Source organism: Zygotorulaspora mrakii, chromosome 1, assembly GCF_013402915.1.
Source record: "Zygotorulaspora mrakii chromosome 1, complete sequence".
NCBI lineage: Eukaryota > Fungi > Ascomycota > Saccharomycetes > Saccharomycetales > Saccharomycetaceae > Zygotorulaspora > Zygotorulaspora mrakii.
The window spans coordinates 608,444-624,923 of record NC_050719.1 but is presented as its reverse complement, the minus strand read 5'-3'; the positions used below and the strand labels follow the sequence as shown (position 1 = coordinate 624,923).

The 16,480-nt window shown below is 38.9% G+C and overlaps 7 protein-coding genes across 7 annotated transcripts; 4 read left to right on the top strand and 3 right to left on the bottom strand.

Moving 5' to 3' along the window:
* Nucleotides 1-925: 925 nt before the first annotated feature.
* On the top strand, nucleotides 926-1,750 carry HG535_0A03120 (pyridoxal phosphate homeostasis protein; the record flags this gene model as incomplete). The annotated part of the gene is made up of 1 exon (XM_037286206.1): nucleotides 926-1,750. One exon carries the CDS (start codon nucleotides 926-928, stop codon nucleotides 1,748-1,750), a length of 825 nt encoding a protein of 274 aa, XP_037142101.1.
* A 90-nt stretch (nucleotides 1,751-1,840) lies between these two features.
* Nucleotides 1,841-4,876, bottom strand: APL3 (Apl3p; the record flags this gene model as incomplete). Its single annotated transcript, XM_037286205.1, has 1 exon — nucleotides 1,841-4,876. The coding sequence occupies one exon, from the start codon at nucleotides 4,874-4,876 to the stop codon at nucleotides 1,841-1,843; it is 3,036 nt and encodes a 1,011-aa protein (XP_037142100.1).
* A 381-nt stretch (nucleotides 4,877-5,257) lies between these two features.
* On the top strand, nucleotides 5,258-6,328 carry RFC5 (replication factor C subunit 5; the record flags this gene model as incomplete). Its single annotated transcript, XM_037286204.1, has 1 exon — nucleotides 5,258-6,328. The coding sequence occupies one exon, from the start codon at nucleotides 5,258-5,260 to the stop codon at nucleotides 6,326-6,328; it is 1,071 nt and encodes a 356-aa protein (XP_037142099.1).
* Nucleotides 6,329-6,400: 72 nt separating this feature from the next.
* MRPL16 (mitochondrial 54S ribosomal protein uL16m) lies at nucleotides 6,401-7,066 on the bottom strand (the record flags this gene model as incomplete). The annotated part of the gene is made up of 1 exon (XM_037286203.1): nucleotides 6,401-7,066. The coding sequence occupies one exon, from the start codon at nucleotides 7,064-7,066 to the stop codon at nucleotides 6,401-6,403; it is 666 nt and encodes a 221-aa protein (XP_037142098.1).
* A 1,152-nt stretch (nucleotides 7,067-8,218) lies between these two features.
* Nucleotides 8,219-10,021, top strand: ECM3 (putative ATPase ECM3; the record flags this gene model as incomplete). Its single annotated transcript, XM_037286202.1, has 1 exon — nucleotides 8,219-10,021. One exon carries the CDS (start codon nucleotides 8,219-8,221, stop codon nucleotides 10,019-10,021), a length of 1,803 nt encoding a protein of 600 aa, XP_037142097.1.
* A 151-nt stretch (nucleotides 10,022-10,172) lies between these two features.
* On the bottom strand, nucleotides 10,173-15,062 carry CMR2 (Cmr2p; the record flags this gene model as incomplete). Its single annotated transcript, XM_037286201.1, has 1 exon — nucleotides 10,173-15,062. One exon carries the CDS (start codon nucleotides 15,060-15,062, stop codon nucleotides 10,173-10,175), a length of 4,890 nt encoding a protein of 1,629 aa, XP_037142096.1.
* A 711-nt stretch (nucleotides 15,063-15,773) lies between these two features.
* On the top strand, nucleotides 15,774-16,325 carry ARF3 (Arf family GTPase ARF3; the record flags this gene model as incomplete). Its single annotated transcript, XM_037286200.1, has 1 exon — nucleotides 15,774-16,325. The coding sequence occupies one exon, from the start codon at nucleotides 15,774-15,776 to the stop codon at nucleotides 16,323-16,325; it is 552 nt and encodes a 183-aa protein (XP_037142095.1).
* Nucleotides 16,326-16,480: the final 155 nt, after the last annotated feature.

Here is a 16,480-nt window from a genome sequence, read left to right as displayed (position 1 = left end):
AAAGGAGGGTAAGCATTTATCAGGAGCATTGAACCAGCTAACGAATGGGAGATGAGTCCAGGGCATCTAGTACTTTGAATGATAAGCTTACTTTTTCTGATCATGGCGGAAACACGATGAGTATTAGCATGCATGTGCCCACATCTTTCTGGAAAATAATTCTTGATTCTTCGACACAAACAAAAGTGAGTTTGGTTCTTCTTCCGTACTAGGAGCAAGCATGCGTTTCTGTTCCACATCTGGGTTCTCATCCAAAGCTTCTTCGATACCTGAACGAAAGCTCGCGAGAGAAACCTATGATGGCATATTTTCGAAAATCGTTTGAGGGGTAGACTACCTTATATATTGCATTTTTAGAGCCTTAAAGTCGCACCTTCCTGACGGACCAAACCAAACCACGTCCTATAAACACTTCTAGACAATCGTAGGTTGGAGTTACTGGTCGACTACAATGACTCTCCGCTCTATAACACTTGCATCCCGGAGTTCACATTTGCCTCCCAAAACTCTGGCTCTACCACCTCATGTGCGCCATGTGAAATCTTGCAATGTTCAGCGCCTCATTGTGGGTACCCGTATCTTTTACGAATCACTGGTTAAGATCCGCGGCTAACTCAAATTTGATCCGATCGGCCTTTTTTGGTTCAGTGATGACACTGGTAAACTTTGAACCACCCAAAAGCACCATCCAACTTAACTCGATGTCACAGACATTGTAATTCTACCAAACTGTTTGCGTGAACCTTGTTTCACCATTTCTGTTGTCCAGAGTTCTTACTTTTCGTATGCCTTTAGGTCTTCTCGCATTGCAACTCCAACCCGATGCGCTCCGTAACGTACAAGATTATTGGAAAGATAAACCCAAAAAGAAGATTTGACACTGCAAACGCATCGCGCTGCAATTCATATTAAAGCATAAAAAAAGATGTCATTATTGGTTACCGAAAGGTTAGAAGTAGTTAACATTTTACGAAAAAGTATAAATACTTCATATAAGGGTCTTCGTGGTTGGAACGTATCAAAGGCTATTTGTTCGATGTCAAGAAAGCAAGAGTTAATCAAAAACTATGAGGATGCGGTGAAGGAATGTAAGAACAATAATGTCTTGCTACTAGCAGTGTCCAAATTAAAACCAGCCAGTGATATCAAAATACTGTATGATCATGGCGTAAGGCATTTTGGGGAAAACTATGTCCAAGAATTGATTGAAAAATCACAACTATTGCCAAGGGACATACAATGGCATTTTACCGGTGGGTTGCAAACTAATAAATGTAAGGATTTGGCCAAAATCCCAAATATTGCAATGGTGGAAACAATTGACTCAGTGAAAAAGGCAAAGAAATTGAATGAGGCACGTCGCACTTATAATGCAGATGAACCTCCAATCGCATGTAATATTCAAATTAACGCTTCTAATGAAGAGCAAAAGTCAGGATTAACAGACGCGGAAGAAATTTTCGCTTTGGTCGAGTTTTTCCTCAAGCCTGATACCAAGAATATAGTCCTAAATGGCTTAATGACGATCGGTTCCTGGGACGTCTCTCACAGCGCTGGGACAGAAAATCAAGATTTTACTAAACTGGTTGAATGGAAGGAACTCCTTGACGAAAAATATGGTCTTGATTTGAAATTATCCATGGGCATGACAGCAGATTATAAACAGGCAATTAAGCAAGGATCATCCGAAGTTAGACTCGGGACAACAATTTTCGGCAACAGACCTTCCAGAGCAGATGCGTTTGTGTAGCATTTCATTGATATTCTAATCCTTCCCTCCTTTTTTTATGGAACGAAGGAAATAAGGGAGAATTTTAATCTTAAATAAGTATATATCTTTTTAATTGGATATTGCATATTTGAGGCACTCAGAAATATTTTGAGCTAAGGATCCGTTAGATGTTGTTCTGCAAGTCAGCGATACCTCCCTTTTTGGTTCATCGTATTTTAACTTTATCAAACATCCAAACGAGCCTTCACTTTTCGTATGAATGATACCAGCTATAAATAGGGTGTTGTTCACACTCGTTTGTTCAACAATATTAAATCCCATTCTTGAAATACATTGATAAATTGATCTAAGATATTCTCCGTCGGGATTTCCCGATTTCTTCCTTCTCAATTGTATTTTTTCCAATATGTATTCTCCATCATCTCCCAGAGCCTCTCTCAAAGTTTTCCATCTAGTGACGAACTGCGGCAGAGATATCGTATTTTTCGCTGCAGCGCTGCTTGTGATGGTACTTGTGACACCTATTGCTGCCTTCAATACAATGGAATTTGTACTGCCACCGCAACTAAAGTAGACTTTGACCGTTGGACTGTCGATTACACTGAACGTTTTTCTTACGATCACCTCAAAACTTTGCTCAGAACGTCCACGTGGATTGACGTCTATGCTAGAAGGAGGTTCAATATTTCGTAAAACATATTCGGGATTATCAGCGGTTCTGATGGCATTAATTTCCGTGGAAAGCCCATTAATTTTTAGTTCGCTCTGATTGATAAACGTCAAGGATATCTTCAATCGGGTGAGATTTTCAGTCTCAGGATTTGTTATTCGATAAATCACCCTCAAAAATCCCGATGTATATAATATACCTTTCCTATGTGAAAGCATTCTGCTGAATCCTTCTTCCCATCCGGAAGACAGCATTGGCTCAGATGCAAGTGTATTAATACTGGCAGATTTCGTTCCTCTGGAACGTGGTGGAGCGGGTCTGCCGGACGCTTGAGAGAAAGATGTCGGAGGGGTTGTACTTCTATCTTTGTCACCATGCAAGGAGCCTATAGATTCTGAAAATGTGCTGCTATACCCAGATGACGGTAAACTGCCAAGCCGTTTCAAAAGCGGATTAGACCTGGTATTAAAGGGAGGCATGGGACTAAAAAGAACGTCCAAAAGTTTTGTATTACCATTTAATTTTGATAATTGAACAAAATTCAAATATTCGAAAGATCTTGTTTGCAGCTCAATATCTAACGAATTCAACTCTATCTGGAAAAACTTTATCACTACAGATTCTATGGCGGTTGAAAATCTGTACAGCTTAACTATTGTTGTTAAAATCATTGCTCTTGTGACATTACTAGTAGTAAAGTACTTATCTGTGAACAGATTAAAAAGCTCCCCGACAGAAGCTTTCTCAAAAACCAAATTAGCGTATTCTCCCAATAAAAATGCACCAGTCTTGACTATAGCTTCACTTGTATGAGTTTCACGAAGATAATCCACTAAATGCTCACAGGTAATCTGGTGTAATGAAGTATTATTTACTACTATTTGGCATAGTCTTTGCCATATCTCGTCATCATTGAGAGTTGAGTTAGATGTTAAAGAAAGTAAGTTCAAAGAAACATTGATATACCAATGGGCATCTATAGCAAATTTTTCGCTCAAAATTGCAATTTTGACCGCAATGTCGGATTTGATAAATGGATCAGTCGGATGTCTTGATGACTGTACGTATTCAAATAGTTTCTGTACAATTATCTGCAAATTTTCAGAATCGGTAAAGGTATAGAGGAGATCAACAACTTTTCTTACAATTGATGAGTCGCGTTCACTATCTAAAATATGGAATATTAGATTCAAATTCTTATATCTGACAGTATCAATAGCGTGTCTGCCACTAATCGAACACAACTTCACCAGAGAATCTAGAGTCAGATATCTAATGTTTATCTCTGCTGAAGTCAATAGAGAGCATAGTGCGCTCACAGAATTACTTATTGCTTCAGGAGATGGGTCTAATTTGGAAGCAAAATTTATCAAAGAAAACAAAATTGTATTCAATACGATTCTTTCCATTGGATCATTACACGATTTGGTTCCTACTTCGATCGCTTTTGTTACGCACATTCTCAGTTTTCCCAAGGTCTCACGATCTATATTACTCGATTGCAAAACTGCGGACGAAGTATTATTAGCCTCTGTGGGAGAAACAATCAGGATACTCAGCAATGATACTATTTTGGTAATTAGCCATGGATTTGGCACATTTGCAAATTTAAATTCGGAAGGAAATTTTTCAGAATTGGAAGTACCTACGATGACGCAATTATAAAGTATTTGTGTCAATTGACGCAGCAGTCTAATGCAACATTCCAAATCAATATTCTTGGCGATATATTCGACCAAAGGCAATACAGCCAACATTAAACGGTAATTTTGAGTATCATCAAGAAGACTTAATATTCTCTGTATCCACAGTTGTTTACGTTGAGGATCATCTATCAATATCCCGGGATTCGTCTTAAGCAGAGTTAAAAAAGCCAATGCTGATTTTTTTTTCAGATACACCGTTGATGTAGGAGACCTTAGTATCTGGAAGACTTCTGTAGTTAAATTATCATCTTTTGACATTTCAATATCGAGCTTTCCCGCAACACCAATAAAATTCAAAGCTAGAGCTACAAAATTATCATTGCTACCAGATATATCCTTTATTAGCTGGTGTGTAACTTTATCACGAACTTTCGAAATTACAATGGCATGCTCATAAAGAAACTCTAAAGTCATGTAAGCCATAAACTTCTCTGAAAAAGAGTCAGAAGCCAATAGCTCTAGCATCTGGTCTAAGCCAAAGAGAATATCATTTAATTTTGTTGTATTCGATGTGACGTAAATATATGCCAATTTTGCGATATATTTTTTACGTTGATATCCACCCAATTTATCTTTACCATTTGCTGATTTTTTAGCTGCTGAATCGAACTGTTGCTTGATTTTGACAATTTCAGACTGAATTCTTTTTTCATGTTCATCTGAATACTGGGATGATCGAAGATCAGCGATGAATAATTGCAATCCTTTTATAGTAGTGCTATAGTTATGACTAGATCCGTTAGATGCAGGTTTCCGAGAGTCCATCATCAGATCAGCTGAAAATTGTCACGAAGAGAAACAGTCCTGGAGATATGTATAAATGCAGATACTTCACACTCCTATTTTCCTGCTATATGAATAGCGCCTATAATGAAACATAAAAGAGACACAACGATCTTTTTAAGTGGACGGTAAGACGATACTTTGGGGAAGTTTGAAATTAAGTAAAGTCTTAGTTTCACAGTGCTCGCCTTGTTTTACCCGATAACTAGTAGAGCTAGCTTTGGCAAGTTTTCATTTTTTATCTCACCGAATACAAAATAGTACGAGTGAAATAGGTCCATTCCCCTTTTCAACGCGTCTATATGAAAAAAAAAGACATTTGAAGAACAAAATGAAATGTAGAACGATCAAAAGAGACTATTGAGAATGTCTCTGTGGGTTGACAAATATCGTCCCAGAAGTTTAGATACATTGTCTCATAATGATGACCTTACAAATCTGCTTAAATCTTTAGCTCATCGACCTCGAGACCTTCCACATCTGTTGTTATATGGACCAAACGGCAGTGGGAAAAAAACAAGATGCATGTCATTGCTGGAATCAATATTTGGAGCTGGTGTTTATAGAATGAAAATAGATGTTAGACAATTTGTGACGCCATCCAATCGTAAACTAGATTTAAATGTTGTTAGCTCACCGTATCATTTAGAAATTACACCAAGTGATATGGGTAACAATGATAGAATTGTGATTCAAGAGCTGTTGAAAGAGGTTGCCCAATCCGAACAGGTTGATTTTCAAGACTCAAAAGAAGGATTGGCCCATAGATACAAATGTGTTATCATCAATGAGGCCGATTCCTTGACACGTGATGCGCAATCGGCATTAAGGCGAACCATGGAAAAGTACTCCAGAAATATCAGGCTCATTATGGTTTGTGACTCAATGTCATCAATAATTGCTCCTATAAAGTCGCGTTGTTTCATGATCCGTTGTCCAGCGCCACAAGACCGTGAGACCATTGAGATTCTAAAGATTGTTGCTAAAGAGGAGAATGTCAAATTAGAATCGGAAACCATATTGCAAGACATAGCCACTGCATCATCAGGAAATTTGAGGGTGGCATTGCTTATGATGGAATCGATGTCATTGGCAAATGAAATGCAATTGAAATCGACCACGCCAATAATAAGACCAGATTGGGAATCTGTCATATTAAAAATGGCAAACAAGATACAAAAAGACAGATCCGTCGACTGCCTGTTAGAATGTCGCTCTATAATTTACGACTTACTAGCACACTGCATTTCTGCAAAAATCATTTTGCAGGAACTAACCTTTGCACTGATGAAGAACGCGAACAGTGAAAAGATAAAAGTTGATATAATCAGCACTTCAAGTATGTTTGACGAAAGGCTCTCACTTGGTACTAAAAGTATTTACCATTTGGAGGGTTTTATCGCAAGGGTGATGTGTTGCATGGACAGCTCGCAATAGCAACAACCATTAAGGTAAAACGATAGTAATATCAACAGTATTTACAGAAAAAATAAGTAAAATTTACAAAGTTCAACGACCCTTGAATAACCTATATTGCGGATCTTTAGATTTTTGAATATTCAAGAATTCTTTTGTCGGTTTGTTGACAAGCTTTTCCAAGTAATTTATCTTTGGATCATCTTTGGGGTCTTTGAACCCGTGGAGACCAACTCGGATCAGAGAGTCTGATGATATGAATTCGTAGACACCGGGAAGCTTTGACCCAGCCTTTCTGAAAGCCTCACGTGCAACTTTCTCATGCAGATTATCGCCCCTCATTTCAAATATTACTTTCCCAGTAGGTACACGCACCATCCAATGATCAAACGCACCCTTACCTTTACCCATTCTTGTTTCGTTACCTTTTATACAAACCGCAATGTTGGTGCAGAGTCTTCTCCACAATTTGCCGTTTGCCAGTGGTCTCACGTATCTCATGATTGCGTTATCCGCTTCCTTTAACTGCTGGGCAGTCAACCTTGTGCCTTCTGTCTTGAGACGCATCCCATACGTGCCAAACTGCAAAGTAGAACCTTTGATCGACCCACCTGTTCTCACGGGGACTCTTCCTTTTTGTTTTTTCTGTACTTCTTTAAACCGGGGAGCATACTCGTGTTTGAAACGCACCAGAGTGCGTGGTATCCCACTCGCTCTGCTGGCCAAGAGGCCATCTTTTAGACTCAGTAGAGCAATCATGCTGGTCCGCAATCTATGTGATTTCCAGATCGTATCGCCTTCGGCCTTCTCACAAGACTCTGTCAAGGCTAGTTTTAAACGTTTTTCGAGCTTACAAAAGTCAAGAATAGTGGTGCATTTCGTGAAGGGTGATATACTCGTCAGAGATGATCGATAATAGCGCTGGACCTTCTTCACACAAATGCCCTTTAGAAGAGATACAGTGAAAGCTTCGCGTATAGCTAGCCTTCAGCCTCTATTCAAACATCCTTTAAAACATGACTGAGGTGTAGTGAAACCCATTTCGGACCTCTCTAGCAGTGGAAGAAGCTGCGAATCCCGCGTCATACGTCCCAAATCGACATTTTTGTATATCCTTCAATAATGCCCTGCACTTCACCCGGCACTTCAGGACCTTCCTCCCGTAGTATCAGATCAAGTCCCAAAGAATAAAGACAAACCTGGACATTTTAGCCGCCGACGTGTCAAGAAAGGTATCGCCAACTATCTTCGTTTCTGGTGGCGGCGAAAAAGGAAACGGAGAGAAAGAGGAAACGGAGAGCGGGCAGGGGTGTTGGAGTATCAAGTGAGGTTCGAGTGACTGCTGCCAAGAACTGGTTGGTGGGGGAGGGGAAGGGTGAGGGGTTTCGCGATCACGATCGTGATCTGAGAGCAACGATCAACGCACCACGAGCAACGCACCACAGGCAACAGGCAACAGGCAACCATAACAGGGATGTGGGGTATGGGTCACAGGTGAATGGAGGATGACTCAACTAATATATCCCACGCTGGGTTGCACCCCACGGACGTGGGGTGCAACCCACCCTCAGCGTCGGGAGTCGATCCCCCCACCACCTTCAAATTCCACCGGGTAATCAGCCTTCGTATGATTAACTCCGCGGTTCTACTACTACACACACAGAGGGAGGGCGTTAAAAGAAAAAGATGTGATATCATCTTCCACCTGGTGCGTTCTTTGAACAAGGGCTTTTTGTGCTCAAAAAGGAAAGATGTGAATGATGAAAAGTTGCATATGACCTTTGTCAAATATGCTATACGTGTATACCATCATCACGTATAAGTATATATATACAGATAATATACACTGGCAGTACTCCAGCAGCGCATGAGAGCTGCTGTTCAAGGGAGCGAAGCGGCTGAATCAAGAATATGAGTATTCCATTGGGTGCAGTAATATGGAGTTCTTTCAAGCCAATCATAAAAATTTATCTGATCATAGGTACAGGTTTCCTGCTTGCGCGAGTGGGCATACTGTCAGTACAGGCGACAAGAAGCATTTCAGACATTGTGTTGACGCTACTGCTGCCCTGTTTATCGTTTAACAAGATTGTGGGAAACATCGAGGACAGAGATATCAAAACGGTCGGGATAATATGTCTGACGTCAGTTCTACTTTTCGGAACAGGCTTGTTCTTTGCGTATGTCATCAGAAGAACAATGCCGGTGCCAAGACAGTGGTATGGGGGTATACTTGCCGGCGGTATGTTTCCTAATATTAGCGATTTACCGATCGCATACATACAGACGATGGACCAAGGGTTCATATTTCAGCCGGAAGAGGGTGATAAAGGGGTGGCGTGCGTGATAATATTTATGGCGATGTTCATGCTTTGTGTTTTCAATCTCGGTGGTTTCAGGCTGATAGAATCGGACTTTCATTACAAGGACATTGAGAGTGCAGTGACGCCGGAGGAAAACGATTCTTTGAAAAATGAACAAGAGGGACAAGAGCTAGAACAAGGTGGACCAACACATCAACCGCAAAGAACAGATGACAGCAGTATTTTGTCCTCCTCCTCCATTATAAAGCCAGAGAAGGCCATAACTAGAAGCTGGGATAACGAGTCTTCGTCTTCAAGTCGACCTAATCCGTCATCTATTTCCCTCGCCTATGATGATGATGGAACTGAAAATCATGAAAGAGGAAATAAAGATGCACCGGGTAACATGTGGGATTATATAACAACTCGTAAAACTCAGAGTCAACCAGTTGCTTATACAGCAGACGAGTCACAAAATCAGCAGCGTCAAATAAGAGTGAGGCGGCCATCTATCAGGTCGATTGATTTGAGAGATTTGCCCTCCGAAAATGTCACAGAATTGATCCGTGAATATTCAAACGTTAATCAGTACGGTAGACCAAGAAGAAATTCTGCACTCTCCGACGGAGATCTAGATGTCGCTCTCGATGAAGATGAGCCATTAAGGTATATTCCAAGCAGTACGAGTGGTTCGCTAATCAATAGAAACAAATCAAATTTGACAAAAATCTTGACCTCTGATGCGACCGTTAATACGCAAGATATTAGAACATCTGGTAGTTCATTACCGAGTGTCCTGAAAAAATTTCCTTTGACTCCCTTTATCGTGTTTTTTTTGAAAAACTGTTTGAGACCGGCATCAATGGCATTAATTTTAGCATTGACCATAGCATTTATACCATGGGTCAAAGCGCTTTTTGTTACTACAAGTTCAACTCCCAATCTGAATCAAGCACCAGATCAACAACCAGCTTTAAGCTTTGTCATGGATTACACGAATTATATTGGTGCAGCGTCAGTCCCATTTGGTTTATTGTTACTAGGCGCTACCTTAGGAAGATTGAAACTAACAAAACTCTATCCTGGTTTTTGGAAATCCGCGCTTACATTAGTCGTGTTAAGGATGTGTATAATGCCAATCTTTGGTGTTCTTTGGTGTGATCGTTTAGTAAAGGCAGGTTGGGTTAATTGGGATGATGATAAAATGTTACTATTCGTGATTGCCATTGATTGGGCATTACCATCAATGACCACCATGATTTATTTTACGGCGAGTTATACCCCTCCAGATAGTACAGACACAATTCAAATGGATTGCACCTCATTCTTTTTGATGATTCAATATCCAATTATGGTCGTTAGTCTGCCATTTTTGGTTTCGTATTTTCTGAAAGTTCAAATGAAAATATGAGTTTCAACTTTCATTCTCTCCGATTTCCCTCATTTAATTCATTTTTTGCATTTCAAATTACTTTCCTTTATATAATACTTAGCATTAATTATCTAAAATAAATGATAAACAGTATGAACAAAACTAACACGCACTAATTCAACTGGATCACTTACTGGCTTTGTTTTTCAAATTCAGAAAGTAAATATATTGAAATATTTTCACCAAAGTTTACACCAAATTGATTCTCAATGATAAGTTTTTGATTAAACCAATCTTTCATTAGAGTAGCACGATTCTTATTCCAATCAAAATTAGTAATCGTTCCATGCTTAACGAATGCACATAAATCTAATATAACCCCATGATTCTTTAATAGCTCTGAAACAATCAATGCTGTCAAATTTGCCATCTTAGGTTGTTTATCTCCTCGACATTCGACCAAACATACTAATAATCCACCCGCTTTTGAAATCATGCAATTTTCAAAGCATGAAATTAGATTCATTACAGTTCTTTCTAAGTCTTCAACAAAATGAGTCAGTCCAAGAATTTCGACAGTTTCATTTATTGATCCAAGTACAAAGAGAAGATTCAGATCGACAACATTTCCATACGCATCAGGACAAGAGACGCTCTTTATGAACCCCAAATCGCCTGTTCGCAAATATGACAGTCCATTATCAACATCCTTTTTCAACTTACAGTTGAACTGCTCGTTGATAAAGGGATCTTTAGTCAATATTCGCTTTCCGCTGTTTTCACCTTCGGCACAAATCGAATAGTTAAAAGCATTTCCTTCTGAGCAACACCAGATTTCGCCGAATTCTCCGTTATAGCACGTCATATTTGTCTCAGGATTAACTATTGATACGTCAGTGCAAACTGGAACAATTCCTGAATCTTGAACCCTCAAGTAGCCTCCTGTATCAACTGTTGATGGATCTACTGTCTTGATCAATCCTTCTCGTAATGAAATAGGGTCAAGATAGAGATCGACAGGTGGAATTCCTAAATAGGACCGCAAAGTTATGTGAGGATTGAAGTGATTTTCATAGACATAATTTATTTGTACCGGACTTAAAATTACCTGCGTGTTTTTTTTAATCAAGCCTTCTATCTTGTAAATATTTGGTCGACCTGAGAACGGAATCATGAAATTCTGGACGTTTCTAAAGAGATCGGGCCGCAATAGTGTTGTATTTCCTTTTTTACTTACTGTGGTATTTTTCCTCGATAGACTGATTAGATTATTAGCCTTCTCCACTAGCATGCATAATGTTTCAGCTCTGAGGAATAAATCTTTTACATTCAGGTTTTGAAGACCAATCAAGAACTCTTTCGGGTCCAAGGTCACCTCAGATAGACTGAAAAGACTCGTTGTGCATCCAACGTAAATACCCAGTAAACAACTCATCATAAATCCAATACCAGTGGTGTATGAGCACAGGGAGAAAAGCGGTCTATCTGGTGACAGCTGTAACGTTTCCTTTAACATTTTGCACGAATTCATGAAGGCAGAATGTGTCATAGTAACGTGTATATTACTTTTGATGTCATATTCTCTATTAATCCATACTATACATGGTACAGCGTTTGAATTAGTTCCGGGTTTTGAGCTATAGTTTGCCTTCAGATATTTTTTGAAGATTGAAATACTCAAACCTGTTTTCCTTTTCACTTTTGTAAATACTGTAATCTTTGGAAGGACATGCTTATTCTTCTTCAACACTTTTGACACCGGTACGTTTCCATCAAAAAAATTGTATGTTTTTGCATCTGTAAAAATTCTTTTGATACCATAGGCTTTTACCACGTTACAAAAATCTTCAACATCCTTTTCAGCGTACTTTTCTCTTAGTATTGGATATGGAATAACGACAAATTTACAGTAGAAACATGCCATAACTATGGCCACATATTCTACTGAGTTTTCTGACATGATCAGAACCCTATCACCTCGTTTTAATGGGCTCTTGGAGCCAATTATTTTTTTCAAGAAAGAAGCAATTATGCATTCAAAGGAAGACCAAGATACCCTTTTATGGATGTTGTTCTCATTGTTTGACGCATTGTTATCTCCTCCATCATCAAACGCAGAATCATTGCTATTGTTTTTCATCCTCCATTCCAATATATCTAAAATGTTAGGAAAATCGGTCAATCTTTTTCCGGTGCCAACATCAATGGACGTTTCTCTGTAGTCAATTCCTGAGATCTGCCACTGACTTTCTTTAGCCAGCGATGTTGTGCTCTGAGTTTCTTTCAATGCAGCACTTCTCAAGTTCGATAAATGCTCGGAAAATATACTTTCATTGAAATACAAAGAATGTGGAACAAAATCTAATGTGATATTATCCATTTGAAATTTCACAAATGTCGACGGCAGTTCCCCATTTAAGAATTTTTTCTCCACAGTGCTGTTAGCGAGTTCCAATGAACAATATCTTCTAGGCAATGAACCTTGAGGAACTACAACAACACACATTGGCTGAATTTTATGGAAAATCCATAATATACGGTATACCTGCTCCGTCAGCTCATTCATCCTTTTTTCCAAAACCTCATTTTTGTTCTGACCTGCGCTTATCAGGGCAGTTGCAGCAGGCCTTGCCATGGAACTTTCTATGACAACCGCTAGGAAATGTTCTTCTTTATTATGATTCAATTCAAATGCTGATACTTCTGAAACAGTATTAACTGTGCGCACTAATGTTTCGGTGATTTGGTGAAGATAATAGGTTTGTACTACACGTTTCTTGTCGCGAATGCCAATCGTACTATTTCTCGTAGGTGGAGGTGGTTTCTCCGTCGAAATTTTGGCTCTGGAAACATCAGATGTGTGAGACCAATTGGGCAACCTGATCAATTGATTTTGCAAGAACATGTCTTCTACCATTGATAAAACATATATCTTACCATTGTGAATGAAGCCTATCAGTTTTGTCCTGAGAAATTGAAGACTTGATGGGCATATAGTCATTATTGTATCTAATCTTTCCAATGCCGATGAGGAGTTATTCTGTTCAAGGAGAAAATTATACATCTTTTGGTAGTTCAATTTCGCTTTAAAAACAAAGTCGTTGACCCTATCCATTTGGTAGAATTCGTTAGTGAGACTATCTGAGTGGACCCAGATTTCACCAACTGTCAAATCTGATACAAGCGTATTGTCGTCCGGATTTACAACGCAGAGCGTTGCGTCAGGTATAGGAAACCCGTATGCAGCAACTCTCAAGTATTCGTTAAAAGAGTTGGAGGAATTAACAATAGCAGACACACTAGGCTGAATGATATTGCTCCTTAAATTTTCCTTATTGACAAACAATTCGTCTTCTAGCCTCAGTTTTGAGCAATGAATTTGAAAATTATCCAGCTTTCCAATTTGATCTCTCAATGAAAGGAACACTCCTCCGAAGTCTAGCAATGTAAGCATTGGAGAATAACACATAGGTGCATCAGGACAACCTAGATTTTTTAGCCATTTGTTAACAACCATATCAGAAACATCAGTATCAATAGTGGTACATGACGTTAAGCAGCATTTTATGCAACCGAAATTGATTCTCTGCTTCTTGGAGAAAGTTGACTGTGGATCATCTAAGTAGTTAATGACAACTTGTTTTAATTGCAACTGATCATTCAATAAAATATCTGCTCTGAATTTGTTTATAATATTTTCATATCCCCCCAGTTTCTGTAATATTCTATAATCGATTGATACAAGTAAATTTCCTGAAAAAATATTGAATAAGACACCTAGAATTAAGCCAGTTGACCTTGTTGGATCTAAGCTATTCAAAATAGTGTACCGCGGGCAAGTATCCTTCTTGTGAGGAGATCTGTTGATTTCGTTTTTCTTCCAATGCGGTAAAACCCTTGAGTTTAAAATACCAGCCAATGTTTTGTACTGATATGAAAGGATTTTATGTTTCATCACAACACCTGACAATCTACCTAACGGAGTCCTAGTGAATTCTATATACGAAACATTTGGTATATCGAAGGTCGGGGCAGTTTTTTTAGCTTTTGAATATGCTCCTAAATCATCTGTCTTAATAAAATTGATCTGTGAAAAGAAATCGTTCTTGGTCAACTTCATCTTAGTATGGTTCACAGTACTGTATAAATTTTCTAGTTGATTATGGCAATCATTTGAAATCAATATTTGCTTCGAATTGGTAAGTTTGATTATTTCAGTGATTTCGGCAACTGAATAAGTTTCAAATGACACAGGAACAGCGACCATGCCGGCGATAAAACAACCTAATAAAGCAATCGTGAATTCAATAACTTCATTTCTATTATACCATAATGGAATTTTGTCCATCTTGTATAGTTTTTCCTTACTCAAAACATACGCAATTTTCTCAGCTCTCAGATACAACCTATCCCATGAAATACTTGTCTCTTTACCCTTTTCATTAATGCTAATAAATGCAGTTTCTGATGAATAATGATCAAAGCGTCCCCTAACAATTGACGGCAGAGACTCCGCAGCAACTGGGTGCTCCTGACGTGGTAATAAAGGAACCATGGGATTATATGGTACACCAGTAATTTCATTTGAAGGTAATGAAAGCTGTATGGAAGATCTCTTTCTTCTGCTGGAGGGGGAAGAATAATCAGAATTAGAATTAACGGTAGTTACTCGATAAAGAGAGTGGTGCCTACCCTGCGGAGTTTTTGCGTGTTGCGTTTCACGATTATGCTGTTGCGAAGCATGCAGCGCAGGGCTCATGCTGTCCAAATCACCATTTCGACTCCGGTTTATGGAAGATGCTATAGAACTATCGTCACCGATATGCGGCGTGCTGTGGCCCGTCCTTATTGTGGAGTTACAACTTTGTGTTCTAGAATGATTCACTGATTGAGGATGGACCTGAGACTTGACTGGTGTCAAAGGATTGCTCTTACCGCGAGCATAGTTATCCAACAGTTGTTTCCGCTTGTTTTGGTAGCCCTTCAGAGTCAAGTTTTCCTCTGTGAAATCATCCACTAGCTCATTCAATTGGTTTTGCAAATATGTCGGAAGGTTCTCTGGAATAGATAAGTCGGGCATGATTGAATATCCTACGTGCCTCGACAGATTCAATCATCGATATTCTTGACTAGACATATCCATGCGACATCATTTGTCTCGAACGCCCGCATGGAATCATAATCAAATGAGCTAGGTTTTGCAAGAAGACATACGCGGAAGCACGTGATGCATACCTCGATCATCAAGTTCGCTGTTAAGACATTTTACCTTCAGTTGAATTCATAGGAAAGACTTTCTGTAAGTCGTATACTCATTATTGCTCAGGTGCCTCAGTTACCTTCGCGTGCTATTTTTTATTGCGACTTATAGAATCTCTTTTCATTTCTTTGTTTTCATATAGATAACCAGCTAAGAGCTCTTTAAGCAGTCAGCTAATGTAGAAAAAACGTTAACAATCTAGACCAGCTTTAAAAAGAAAAAAATAATTGTAGCTTGGGATAAGTTTTTCATTTTTATATATCAGTATTATTGTCCTCGAGAGTAGCTCTACTACTGAATACAAAACAGCAGTTTCCATCCTTAGCGTGCACCCTCATCACCTGTATGGGCAGTTTCGGTCTTCGAAGGAATTAAACGACAAACAACAGATCGATACGATTATTAATTAGAGCGGTTTTTCCCCTTTAAACAAGCTGAAACTCGGAGAAATTCAATATCGAGGCATTGAATAGGACTAACTTACGGTTGATTAGATTTTAACAGGGGATAAATACTTATACGTAGTTCAAGATGGGCAATTCTGTATCAAAAACACTGGGTAAGATATTTGGATCTCGAGAGATGAAAATCCTTATGTTGGGATTAGATAACGCTGGGAAGACAACTATTCTTTACAAACTGAAACTGGACCAGATAAAAACATTTGCTCCTACTGTTGGTTTTATTGTTGAAACAGTTTCTTACAAGAATGTTAAATTCAATATGTGGGATGTGGCTGGGCAAGAACGATTGAGACCATTGTGGAGGCATTACTTTCCAGCAACAACAGCATTAATCTTTGTTATAGATTCAGGTGATATTGATAGATTGAATGAAGCAAAAGAGGAATTGTACAGTATAATAAGTGAAAAGGAAATGGAAAATGTTGTTTTGCTTGTTTGGGCGAACAAACAAGATATGAAGAACGCAAAGAATCCGCGTGAGATATCAGATTTTCTGCAACTAGGCCAAAATTTGAGGAACCAACTTTGGTGTGTTATCGGTAGTAATGCCTTAACCGGTCAAGGTTTAGTAGAGGGTTTATCATGGATTTCCAACAATACTAAAGGAAGAAAAAACTAGACTTTCCGAAAGTATCGAATGAAACCTGCGCCCAATTTGCTTCTTACTCTTTTTGCTCTTTTCCTCATAGGATGTATGTACTAATATATGTAAATTAATTTTTTCCAGGAGCCAACAGCCCCGAGTGAGGCCACTCATCTTCTTCAATACACAGA